A 13,582-nucleotide genomic window follows, 5' to 3' on the forward strand; every position below is an offset into this window, starting at 1 on the left:
TATTGAAACAGTATTTATGTACTAATATGTTTCTTTCTGTATTGCTAAGTATCTTTTATATTAGACTAAAATCGTTCTTAAAAGGGATTTAGGTGAGAAAAGATTTCACACTCCCCATTGTAGGAATTATGAATATAATATGTTACATTATATTGGAACATTTCAGAAAGAATACTTCATAGGAAAATTTGCATTGATGAGGCAGTCTACTCAAGGCTTGAAACGAAGGTTGGTTCATTTTGTACTAGAAGACAGTTTTGACGCTGATGTAGACATTTGGCCTTGGGGAGGTGAACCTATTTATCGCAACAACCACTATGTTGGCAATACAACATCATCTGCGTAAGTATTCATAGTCATTATGTTAATCACTGTGTACTCTCCAAGGGGCTGCATTTATGGCCCAAACCAAAAGCAGGTCCAAAATGTAATTCACTAATCCAAACAAATTCATTCTAAAAATCAACTCATGAAATGCTAATTTAAGCCTCTTAACTAAGATCATTGTTGAACAGTATGTTAAATGGACATTATCTCATTTTTATGAAATTACCATGCTTTTCTCATATTTTCAGATTTGGCTTTACATTGAACAAGATGGTGTGCCTTGGGTTCGTCAGGCATCATGAAAGGGAAAATGTCACGCCTGAATATATTCTACAAAATTCTCATTTTGAAATTGACATTGCAGGAAAAAGAGTTGCAGCTCGAGCTTCTCTGCAACCTCCCAAAATGCCAAAAGTTAAAATGGATGGCATTTCATCATACAGACCCAAGGCACGAGGTATTTTGACACATAAGTAATTGGGGACAAAATTTATGCTGAATATCATAGTGAAAGTTTTAGGTAAATAGAAGTAAAAGGATTATTGAAGGATTAGCAAGAGAGAAATTATGATAATGATTATGAAAAAGCCAACAGGAGAGTGAATGAATTGTAGAAATGTGAGATTTGGAATAGTGAATGAATCTGGAGTATATTATGTTCTTGAAGTCCATTAATGATTGTTGACAAGGGTGAATGGACCATGAAGGAAAAGCCTTGGGATTTTTGTAGAAGTGAGGTTTGAGACAGCTGTGATATCACTGCAGTTTTTAAATATTTACATTGATACATGATGAGAATTGTCTGTATCTCTGACACCTTACTTGCTCTAGGAGCATTCCCCAAGAGGGTGGCCATGACAGGAGAGCCTCATTTCTGCCTTTCCAAACATTCCTTTCCTGCTTGCTCAAGCACTTGGCCTCAACTAACACTTCTATCACACATCTTCTTTACTCTATCCTTTCATCTTCCAATTGACCTTCCTTTCCTTTTAGTATCATCAGCTGTTCTCATACAAAAAACAATTGTGCTCTTCCTATTTGAACACATGCATTGCAGGCATGGACATACAATACAGCTCAGCAATTGTAAATGCATTGACTGGAAATGAGATGGGATAGAGATAACCATGTGGATGGGTGAGGATTTTAGCACGATTGAAATGGTGAAGGAAACTGATAATGGAGTGATTGCATGGAGCATCAGGATGGTTTGGATGTGTTGTAAGAATGAATGAGATTTGAAGTGTTCATTTGTACAGATGAAGACTGTAATGCTGGAGGTAGGCTGCCCTTGAAATAGATAAACAGTATATGAATGTTGGAAGGAGAGAGATGATGACTTCACTGCTGTGGCCACTCCTATAAGGGAAGTTCTTGGAGGCAGACATCAGAGACATGAATATCACATGGTGAGCAAGATGAAGAAAGATGAGCAAATATTGCACCATAACTTACACACAATAATACTCTTTAGTGCTCATACTTTAGATTTTAATGGTGACAAGGATTACATAAAGTTTACATAGAAAGTATGATTCATGAGGATGACTTGCACATAATGATTGGCCTTCACTGAGGCTTATCTCATACAACCCAAAGTTTATAATGAACATGTGGTGAAATTGTTCTAACTTTACTGGAAATTTAAAGCAGAACATCTTTACAACAATGTTACTAATATATTACAGTATTTGTCTGTTTAGGAATCTGTATAATAACTATCGTTGTTCTAATAGTTAACAGTGGTTATAAGAGTGACTCATCTGTGCAAGGATGTTATTAATGTATGATAATAGAAATCTAGTCAGTATAAAATTGTATCTATGTTTTATTACAGCCTGGATCTAGATGTCATTAGCTACACTTTTCTTTTGTTTTAATTTTCTCTTTTCAAAGCCTTTAAATTTTTTCTTGTTTATTTTTTTCTTTGGTGGCTTGTGTTTCACAGTACTCAAAAGCTTTTGAAATTCTTTAGATTCCTTCTTCATTACAGATAATGCCTTACTTGAGTTGCCACTTTCTTGATCAGTATTTGAGTCACAATTCATGCCAGTACTGTAAGTTACAAGAGATCCTGTCTGAGTTGGGTATTTCCCTGAGAAGTCAGAAGTCATGAATGGTGTTGACAGCATCTTCATTAGCACTTTACGATTGTTCTGCAGCTCTCGCTTCTCCTGAGCAATCTTCATGGATTTCTCTCTTTCTTCATCTGGGTCTAGGAAGTCCCTGTTGTAAAAGCATCCAAGGAATCAAGCACTTTAAAAGGAAGAGCCTAATGATTTTATATAAAAATTGCTGAATATAAAAGTACTGAATAAGAAAAAGTAAAAAAAAAAAAAATTTATGATCACCAGCCACCAATTATCTAGAGGGTATGTTACACAAAATATAAAAACAACCATTAGATATAAAATTTCCAATTAAAACTTCAGGAAGGATCAAATTATAGTCAAGACTTAGAATAATTCTATCTCCCTCTATACCAAGCCAGCAATCTCAAACCCCAAGGCCCAGACAAAGCACCACACCTTCATACACACATCATTGAGCCCCACCAGCCCTAGAGGAGAAATGGATAGTCTCATGGACTATGCTACTACACCCTTAAAAATGAATTAATTTACAAATAAAATAAACCAAATTTACTCACTCATCAATAAGTATATCAGCCTCCTCTGCAGCTTTTCTAAACCAATCATTATTAGCATTTGCTTTCCGCATCCTGTGTTCCATCGTCTCAACAGTGCAAGCCAAGTCAAGGCGCTGCTTCACTTGACTCATGATACTTGAGTCAACTGGAAATGGAGGCAGGTCTGTGGCTCTATTCAAGGTGGCACACAGTTGACGATACTTTTTTACTTCTGAAGAATCTATAAGGAGAACACTTAATCCTTCCTGCTGGGCTCGTGCAGTGCGGCCACTCCGGTGAACATAGGTCTGGAAAGCAATAATTCTAGTTACCATCTTTAAACTAAAAAACTTATACTGTCTTCACTCCTGTTATGCATCATTTTAAATATAACTTTAAATCAATTTTACATACATGCTCATTAAAATATTTGCAAGAAAAGAAAATTGCAGTATAAGAAGTACAATGTGAGATTACAGTATTCCAGGGATATTACAAAAGACAGAAAAGACTATATTTGTACCAAATATGCTCCACACATAATTTTATCAGGAAATTTGTCTTTTCACTAATAGATGAGAGATTCGGCTATTCCTTCTTTAAGGGAGACACTGTCCTTAAATATAAATATTTTATATTCAAATTGAACCAAAAATCCAACCTAGAATGACCTCCCCATAGCAGATTACATTATACTAGTATATTGTACTTAGACAAAGGAAGTATTGCTGAAATCTACTACAGTACCGCAAACTAGTTTAATCTTAAATATTCAGAGCTGAGGTAAATGGCATGCTCATTTATCATTAAATCAAACACTTTTTATCTATAGTATACACATAATCAAAATTATATGTACACATTGAATTTGCAACAAACACTATACCTCAGCTGTTCTGGGAACCTGGTAGTGAATGACATGCTGAATGTTGGGGATGTCCAAGCCTCGTGCTGCAACATCTGTGGCCAGCAGCAAAGCTTCAGGATTCTTAGAGAAACGCTCTAAACTCTTCAGACGTTGCTTTTGTTGCAGCGAGGCATGTAAAGACTGAAAATGAAAACATTAAAAGCAAAATTAAAATCATGTTTGTTTCAACACTAATTTGAGACTAACCTATTGAGGTGGCCTCACATTCACTCATTCACAACTTCCTCTCTATTCACTCACCCTTATAGTGCCTTATCATCCCACTGTTGTGGTCCGATATATCAATCAATCACTCTTCTTTCATGCACTCTTCACAATTTCTTTACCATCAATCTAAATCTCTCCCCTACCAGTACAGAATTATCAGCAAGCAAAAAGTGTTGTAGTTTCTACTCATTCCCATCACCATTCACAAAACCCAGCTTCTCCCTACCTAGCATTCCTACATCAACTTCACTAAGGACATCATCCATTTCCAGTTTTAATTTGCTGATCACCATTTGCTAATTAGAAAAGTGAAAATGGGTTGTGGATGGATTCAAGTTAAGAAGATACAAAAGAGATGGAGAGGGAGTTGTTGGCCTCGTATGTCACCAGATTTTTTAAATTTTCATTTCCTAAGGTGTTTGTGAAACTTAGCTTCAAATATAAGATCAAAGAGAATATGCATTGTACCTGAGGATGACACTGGAGTAAAGTGAAGAGGTTCTGCAGTCTGCGCACACAGTCAATGCTGTTACAGAAAACTAAAGTGCGGCCAGGGTAACGCTTCAAAAAGTAGTACAAATAGAGATCCTTCTGGTCCTGTAAGAAAAAGCATTAAATTATTTATTACCCTCTCCACTCTAATAAAGTAACCAGATACATTACTGAACCACACATCACAGAGATTAAAGGACTTGAAGGCAATTTCAGAATTACACATCCATGCATATACACAAAGTTTAACATAATACCTTTTGCCCTTTCACATCATCATGGCACTTATATTTATTTTTCACTTTTTTTTTTTTTTTTTTTTTTTTTATGTAGGAAGGACACTGGCCAAGGGCAACAAAAATCCAATAAAAAAATATGCCCACTGAAATGCCAGTCCCATAAAAGGGTCAAAGCAGTGGTCAAAAATTGATGAATAAGTGTCTTGAAGCCTCCCTCTTGAAGGAATTCAAGTTATAAGAAGGTGGAAATACAGAAGCAGGCAGGGAGTTCCAGAGTTTACCAGAGAAAGGGATGAATGATTGAGAATACTGGTTAACTCTTGCATTAGAGAGGTGAACAGAATAGGGGTGAGAGAAAGAAGAAAGTCTTGTGCAGCGAGGCCGCGGAAGGAGGGGAGGCATGCAGTTAGCAAGATCAGAAGAGCAGTTAGCATAAAAATAGCGGTAAAAAGACAGCTAGATATGCAACATTGCGGCGGTGAGAGAGAGGCTGAAGACAGTCAGTTAGAGGAGAGGAGTCGATGAGACGAAAAGCTTTTGATTCCACCCTGTCTAGTAGAGCAGTATGAGTGGAACCTCCCCAGACATGTGAAGCATACTCCATACATGGACGGATAAGGCCCTTGTACAGAGTTAGTAGCTGGGGGGGGTGAGAAAAATTGGCGGAGACGTCTCAGAACGCCTAACTTCATAGAAGCTGTTTTAGCTAGAGATGAGATGTGAAGTTTCCAGTTCAGATTATAAGTAAAGGACAGACCAAGGATGTTCAGTGTAGAAGCGGGGGACAGTTGAGTGTCATTGAAGAAGAGGGGATAGTTGTCTGGAAGTTTGTGTCGAGTTGATAGATGGAGGAATTGAGTTTTTGAGGCATTGAACAATACCAAGTTTGCTCTGCCCCAATCAGAAATTTTAGAAAGATCGGAAGTCAAGTGTTCTGTGGCTTCCCTGCGTGATATGTTTACCTCCTGAAAGGTTGGACGTCTATGAAAAGACGTGGAAAAGTGCAGGATGGTATCATCAGCATACGAGTGGATAGGACAAAAAGTTTGGTTTAGATCATTAATGAATAATAAGAAGAGAGTGGGTGACAGGACAGAACCCTGAGGAACACCACTGTTAATAGATTTAGAAGAACAGTGACCGTCTACCACAGCAGCAATAGAACAGTCAGAAAGGAAACTTGAGATGAAGTTACAGAAAGAAGGATAGAAACCATGGGGGGGTAGTTTGGAAATCAAAGCTTTGTGCCAGACTCTATCAAAAGCTTTTGATATGTCCAAGGCAACAGCAAAAGTTTCACCAAAATCTCTAAAAGAGGATGACCAAGTCTCAGTAAGGAAAGCCAGAAGATCACCAGTAGAGCGGCCTTGACGGAACCCATACTGGCGATGAAGTAATAGATGTTTAAAAATCTTCCTGTTGAGGATAGATTCAAAAACTTTAGATAGGCAGGAAATTAAAGCAATAGGACGGTAGTTTGAGGGATTAGAACGGTCATCCTTTTTAGGAACAGGTTGAATGTAGGCAAACTTCCAGCAAGAAGGAAAGGTAGATGTTGACAGACAGAGCTGAAAGAGCTTGACTAGGCAGGGTGCAAGCACGGAGGCACAGTTTCAGAGAACAATAGGAGGGACCCCATCAGGTCCATAAGCCTTCCGAGGGTTTAGGTCAGCGAGGGCATGGAAAACATCATTGCGAAGAATTTTAATACATGGCATGAAGTAGTCAGAGGGTGGAGGAGAGGGAAGAACAAGTCCAGAATCGTCCAAGGTAGAGTTTTTAGTAAAGGTTTGAGCGAAGAGTTCAGCTTTAGAAATAGATGTGATAGCAGTGGTGCCATCTGGTTGAAATAGAGGAGGGAAAGAAGAAGAAGCAAAGTTATTGGAGATATTTTTGGCTAGATGCCAGAAATCACGAGGGGAGTTAGATCTTGAAAGGTTTTGACATTTTCTGTTAATGAAGGAGTTTTTGGCTAGTTGGAGAACAGACTTGGCATGGTTCCAGGCAGAAATATAAAGTGCATGAGATTCTGGTGATGGAAGGCTTAAGTACCTTTTGTGGGCCACCTCTCTATCATGTATAGCACGAGAACAAGCTGTGTTAAACCAAGGTTTAGAAGGTTTAGGACGAGAAAAAGAGTGAGGAATGTACGCCTCCATGCCAGACACTATCACCTCTGTTATGCGCTCAGCACACAAAGATGGGTCTCTGACACAGAAGCAGTAGTCATTCCAAGGAAAATCAGCAAAATACCTCCTCAGGTCTCCCCAACTAGCAGAGGCAAAACGCCAGAGGCACCTTCGCTTAGGGGGATCCTGAGGAGGGATTGGAGCAATAGGACAAGATAAAGATATGAGACTGTGATCGGAGGAGCCCAACGGAGAAGAAAGGGTGATAGCATAAGCAGAAGGATTAGAAGTCAGGAAAAGGTCAAGAATGTTGGGCGTATCTCCAAGACGGTCAGGAATACGAGTAAGGTGCTGTACCAATTGCTCTAGGTCATGGAGGATAGCAAAGTTGTAGGCTAGTTCACCAGGATGGTCAGTGAAGGGAGAGGAAAGCCAAAGCTGGTGGTGAACATTGAAGTCTCCAAGAATGGAGATCTCTGCGAAAGGGAAGAGGGTCAGAATGTGCTCCACTTTGGAAGTCAAGTAGTCAAAGAATTTCTTATAGTCAGAGGAGTTAGGTGAGAGGTATACAGCAGAGATAAATTTAGTATGAGAGTGACTCTGTAGTCGTAGCCAGATGGTGGAAAACTCGGAAGATTCAAGAGCGTGGGCACGAGAGCAGGTTAAGTCGAGAGCAGGTTAAGTCATTGCGCACATAAACGCAGCATCCAGCTTTGGATCGAAAATGAGGATAGAGAAAGTAGGAGGGAACAGAAAAGGGGCTACTGTCAGTTACCTCAGACACCTGAGTTTCAGTGAGGAAAAGAAGATGAGGTTTACAAGAGGAGAGGTGGTGTTCTACAGATTGAAAATTAGATCTTAGACCACGAATGTTGCAGAAGTTAATGAAGAAAAAGTTGAGGGGGGTGTCAAGACAGAAAGGCAGTCCGACCTGGGGACATTTATGGTCCCCTCCCCAGATGGGGACTCTGAGGCTGGTGTAGGAGTCGCCATGATGATTTTAAAATTTTTGAGTGAAGGGTGTGTGTGTTATTAGGTGCTTGTAGTTTTGTGTGGAGGAAGAGAGTTGTCTTTAGAGGGCAGGCTGTGACTGCCCCCTTGTGTTGTGTGACACAAAGGGAAATGTTCAGTGAGGTCACAGCTGGGTTTAATGATAAGTTCACAGCACCCCCTGAACAGTGCTTTAGAGCTCACTGGGAGTAATTATCGTTTCGGCAGGTGTCTACTGCTATTCTTCATCAGTAAATAGGGGAACAATATCAAATAACCAGCTAACACACTCAGTGAACTGACTAAATTCTTATCTTTACTTGCCAGCACATCTTCAGCCAAGTTTTCTCTGTTATCAGTACTTTTACCTCTCACTGTGATCATACTTCTTTCACAAGAATTCTAAAGCAAATCATCACTTTTGCCACTGAAGCAACAACTTAGTGCTATAGAATTATAATACCTTAGTACAGTTGATCCTGGATTCTGTTAAACTCTCTGCTGTTCCAACTTTTCGAGTAACATCTACAACCTTGCGATGTGGTTTAACCCCAATCAATTTTGCTAACTGACTTATCTTCCAACTGGGAGTCATCTTTGCCACCTGCAATATAAGAAGATATCTTTATAATTTTCTGAAATTTGCTAATATTCACATGACACAACAATTACAATAGTGGTTATAATGACTTGGAGAACAAGTAAAAGTGATCATGTGTTTTACACTGATTCTGATGAAGCAAGGGGACAGGCAGTTATGTTATTATTCCTATAAGGATGAGAATAATGTTACGTCATAGCCGCAACCTCTAAGGGGAACGTAAGACTGATAGTGATGCACAGATAATAAGTATGCCAATAGTATAATCCTTATGCTAAGCACTCATAATGTACAGCAATATGTCAAGAACAATATATAGTTTATAATGATTATACAAGAAAGTCACCTTTTTCTTAAGTTGCATTCTTTTAGGAGTTGAGTGGACCATAGTGAGTGTGGCTGAAAATACAAATGTCTGTCGATGTTGCTTGGCAGTTTCGTTGCTATTGATCAATTCCAAGAGTTGTGTCAACTCTTGAAAATGTCCTTGCTCAACCATCCGATCAGTTTCATCAATTGCTAAGTACCTGCCAGAAAAATTCAATTGTAAAGCATCACTCATCCATTTCCAAAAATTCCTGCTAGTGAAAAGTATAAGAGGAATTCAAAGAACGGAGGTATATGGCTTTTGCTCTAGGAATTTTTCAGAAATATTTTGGTCTGTTTCTGCCTATCACAAGCTCATCCACTAAGACAGTCATCTGACTGATTGTATATACTGAAATTAAAGACTGACTTACTGGTACATTCAATAATATACAGGCAAATCATGCTTTACAAATGTCTGATTGCAGTCAAGTTATGAATAAAGAATTAGTATTTACAAATAAAAATGTCAAAGCAACCATTACATGGGAAAATACAAAATTAATTTGTGAATTTTCAATTTACAGGTAATTTTTATGGGGCACAAATCATTTATGTAACACAGCTCACCTGCACCAAACTACATCAGATTTTATTATGCTTGTTCAGGAGCACAAGTTGTTAAATTTAATATAACTTTATGTTAATGATAACATATTTACTTTACTGAGGACGTCTGGCTAAGATGTTCATTGCCTTGCTGGATCAGTTCCCAGAGTCGTCCCGGAGTGCCCACCACAATATCAGGACCACGACGCAACAGCCGCTCCTGCTTCTGGGTTGCCACACCCCCCATTACCACAGCTACTGTGATGTCTGTGTGGCTTAGAACAGCACACAAGTGGCTCTTTACCTGAAAGAAGCAAATAAATATAAATGTATATAAATCACTTAAATACATAAAGAAAAATAATTTCAATTACATGCATGCAATAAATAATACCATAATATAACATAGTAACCATTCACTCACATTTGTACACCTCACCATATTTTATATGCTCATAACAGAAGGATATTTTTTTTTATTAATATTAACATAATTTCAATAGTTTTCAACATTTTCAAAATTTCAAAAGCACACTTCAATGTACTGACTCTGTTTGAGAACTGGCACTTCAGTGGGCCCTTATATATATATATATATATATATATATATATATATATATACACAGTCGTACCTCGGTACTCGACCGCCTCTTTACTCGACCAAATCGGTGCTCGACCAAAAAATTCGAGTAGAAAATGCATCGGACCTCGAACAGATTTTCGGTACTCAACTAGCCGAGTCGACCCGAACACACTCCTCGGCCCTTCTTGGCCAGCGGGTAAGCGTCAGTTCGACTCAGACCGCCAGCGGAGTAAGACGTACGCAGTTTGTTCGAGTATTTCTTCCCCAGACTTTCCATTATTTCTTATGGGAAAATTGGTTTCGGTGTTCGAAGAAATCGGTGCTCGACCACCACCTCAGAACGGATTATGGTCGAGTACCAAGGTACGTCTGTATATATATATATATATATATATATATATATATATATATATATATATATATATATATATATATATATATATATATATATATATATATATTGCCCTTTGCTGATGCCCCTCCTACATGAAAAATAAATCAAATAAATAAATATTTAAAATCTTTACCTGAATTGCAAGCTCCCTGGTTGGTGTTACTATTAGAGCTCTGAGTTTCTTGGTGGAGTCCCTCACTGGCTCTTTCCTTTCTTCTTCCATAAAACTAAAGTCTGCATTATCTATAACTTTAACACAGCCTAATTCTTCACTCATGTCATTTATATCTTCTGTATCTGAGACATTCTCATCAATATGATCATCTAATTCGCTGGATACATTCTCAATAATGTCCTCCTCAACAGTTTCTTCATCTTCTTCAGAATCACTTGTCTGATAATTCTCCTCTTTGCTTTCATCATCTTCATGTTCACTGTCCTCTACACCACTATCAGCTACTTCTTCGTGTGGATTTTCAGCCTCATGCTGTTTATCAGCAAGAATGCCATGAATGATTGGAATTCCAAAGGCAAGTGTTTTTCCACTTCCAGTTTCAGCTGCTCCAATTATGTCCATACGATCCCGGATTGCAGCAGGGAGAACCAGTTTCTGAAATAAGAAAGTGGCATCATCAATATCCAACCAGTGCCTGAGTGATCAGTGCTCAAATGTGATCTTGGTGACCCAAATTCATGCCAAAAAGCTGGTAATTTTTAAGCTATCACTGAGTGGTCAAAGAATACCCACAAGCTTCCTATCAACCCTATTTTCAACACAGTAATCACATTGGAGAACTCAAGGTGGGGTAGCATGAACCTCTGCAAAGGTATTGCTCAAAAAATTCTGCCTGTGTGATCACAGACAGGAGGTGACCATCTAAACCTCCCCAAAGAAAAAAAGATGAGAGAGAGAGAGAGAGAGAGAGAGAGAGAGAGAGAGAGAGAGAGAGAGAGAGAGAGAGAGAGAGAGAGAGAGAGAGAGAGAGAGAGAGAGAGAGAGAGAGAGAGAGAGAGATGGAGCAAGTTAAATAAATTTATTCACATTACCTGAATTTCAGTAGGTTGAGAAAATCCCAGCTCTGCCAGGGCTTCCAGCACTGGTGGTGGGGCAAACACCTCCTTCCAGGCAGATACATCCACTTTGTCAATGCCACCCTGCCTGGCCCCATGGTATGTTGTGCTGTCATAACGAACCTTCTTTGCAGGTTTAGAGTCTTTCTGTGATTTATTCTGCTTCTTTCTCTTCTTTGCTGAAGTCTTTACACTTGGCTCTTCATCACATCCTGCTGACGCCTCACTGATGGCAGCCGTGTGTTCTAATTCACCATCACTTTCACTGTTTTTCTTTTCATTCACAGACTCTGCATTTTCAGAAGTTTCACCTTGATGTTTCCTTTTCTTTTTATTTTTCTGAAATATTAAAGCATTCTAATATCCCTACATACAAGTAACATTATAATAAAATGTGTATATTTCTTACAGATATTACTATCTTTTTTTTTTTACATGTATGAGATTTATAAAATGAATCATAAAAATGAGAACACATGAAAAAAAATAGAAATCTGTACATGACAATCTCACACATGCTTTACATTCATTAGCACATTTCAATTACTTATTCTTGACATCTAGTACCATTAATTTCTTTCCCTTAATAGTTTACTATTCCCTCAAACATTACTCAAATAACTTTACCATCTGTTAATATTCTATTTTATCAACAGCTACATAACCCTTCTAACTTTTTATTTCTTATCAACAGCTATAAACAATGGAAGGTAAAACTTTATTTGAAGAAATAATTCTGAATATATATGGATTTGCTACCTGATCATGCTTCAGATTTACCTTTTTCACTATTTTTCCATCTTTCCACATTTCTCTCCTGATCTCTCCATGCCTGCTTCTCTTAATTAGTGTACATGTTGACACCTCCTCAAAGCCAGCAAGGCCTTCAAACTCATGGGAAGCTTCAAATGGAGCAGAGAGAAGAGGGGCTTTTGTTTTCCCTTCAACTATTCTCTTGGATCCTTTCTTCTGCTTTTTCCCCATTTCTCCACCTTTAACTTACTGACCTGATTCTGAAAAAATTAAATGCATTTACAAATATATTCCAAATAATGTTAGTAAAATGCAGTCCCATCAAAATAATATTAACAGGTTTCAAAAGTCAAAGTATACATTCTTAGTTCTGCTTTTAACATGTCTGTCCCAATATGTGCTACAGTGTTGCACTAAATTTTAATCTGGTCCATGATCACATCCATACGAGAATATGCTTCATAAAAAAAAAGAAAAAAAAAAAAAAAACTGACCAAATACTCTGTCAACAAAAATGCCCTAAGACATAATATCATTGTAAATCTAACAGGAAAAAAAAAAAAAATGTGACAAACTCTCCCTTGATTTATGAGAGGTAGTTAGAGCCAGCCTCACACACAGATTTGGCCAGAACATTGGCTAAAAAGGACTTGGCATTGTTGTTGGCTGGATGAGCACCACAGTCACAGAATGCTTGAATATAAAAATCTTATATTCTTGTCAGATTTCCATAGTACTTTCAGTCATTCTCTGGCATAGCGAATACAAAACATGTATTGTAATTTGATTTTTATATTTCATAAGCAATGAGTCTCGTAAAACTTCAAGTCATCACAAAACTCCTGGTCCATTCACTCTTAATATTAAATAACAGATCGCAGCAGTGCTACTTTGACACATCAGCTGTCACCAACAGTTTCATCTTCACAGTAGATTCTCTAGGATCCATGGATCACACCAATGCACTTCATACCCATCCAGACCTCCAGGTGGGGCCTCATGACCTAACTAATCTTAACCTGTTCAAAAATTTGAGCTGATATAGTGATTCAGATTACATTAGTCAGGGTACTACTATACATTTTCACCATAAATATTCAGTTTTAATTACATTAAGGATTCTCATGGCTTATGAACTTATAAATAACCATGTTCCTTGGCTAGATACCTGCAGTTCAAAGTCGCAGTGGCTATATACAGGCGCCTGAGCCTTGGCTATGGTGCTGGCTGTGGAGTGGAGGCAATGTTGGCATTACCACCGTAGTACCACGTGTGTTGTTGTTCGGACCTGATCCACTACGATCCTATACTACTTCCAAAATAT

At 38.2% G+C, this 13,582-nt stretch overlaps 2 protein-coding genes across 4 annotated transcripts in view; one reads left to right on the forward strand and one right to left on the reverse strand.

Moving 5' to 3' along the window:
- LOC135102375 (pyruvate dehydrogenase phosphatase regulatory subunit, mitochondrial-like) overlaps positions 1 to 2,145 on the forward strand; it is a 24,556-nt gene extending 22,411 nt beyond the window's left edge. For all 3 annotated transcript variants that reach the window (XM_064007514.1, XM_064007535.1, XM_064007524.1), the window contains 2 exons: positions 167 to 342; positions 576 to 2,145. In XM_064007514.1, coding sequence (XP_063863584.1) covers positions 167 to 342; positions 576 to 804 — 405 coding nt within the window. In that variant the 3' untranslated portion in view covers positions 805 to 2,145. The remainder of the gene's footprint in view (positions 1 to 166; positions 343 to 575) is intronic.
- LOC135102382 (ATP-dependent RNA helicase DDX24-like) lies at positions 1,797 to 13,560 on the reverse strand. The gene is made up of 11 exons (XM_064007550.1): positions 13,427 to 13,560; positions 12,286 to 12,518; positions 11,482 to 11,844; positions 10,568 to 11,044; positions 9,571 to 9,761; positions 8,889 to 9,069; positions 8,405 to 8,545; positions 4,560 to 4,688; positions 3,843 to 4,004; positions 2,978 to 3,264; positions 1,797 to 2,553 (listed from the first exon to the last, which is right to left on the reverse strand). Exons 2-11 carry the CDS (start codon positions 12,487 to 12,489, stop codon positions 2,172 to 2,174), a joined length of 2,517 nt encoding a protein of 838 aa, XP_063863620.1. The 5' UTR covers positions 12,490 to 12,518; positions 13,427 to 13,560; the 3' UTR covers positions 1,797 to 2,171.
- Positions 13,561 to 13,582: the final 22 nt, after the last annotated feature.

This window comes from Scylla paramamosain, chromosome 1, assembly GCF_035594125.1.
Source record: "Scylla paramamosain isolate STU-SP2022 chromosome 1, ASM3559412v1, whole genome shotgun sequence".
NCBI lineage: Eukaryota > Metazoa > Arthropoda > Malacostraca > Decapoda > Portunidae > Scylla > Scylla paramamosain.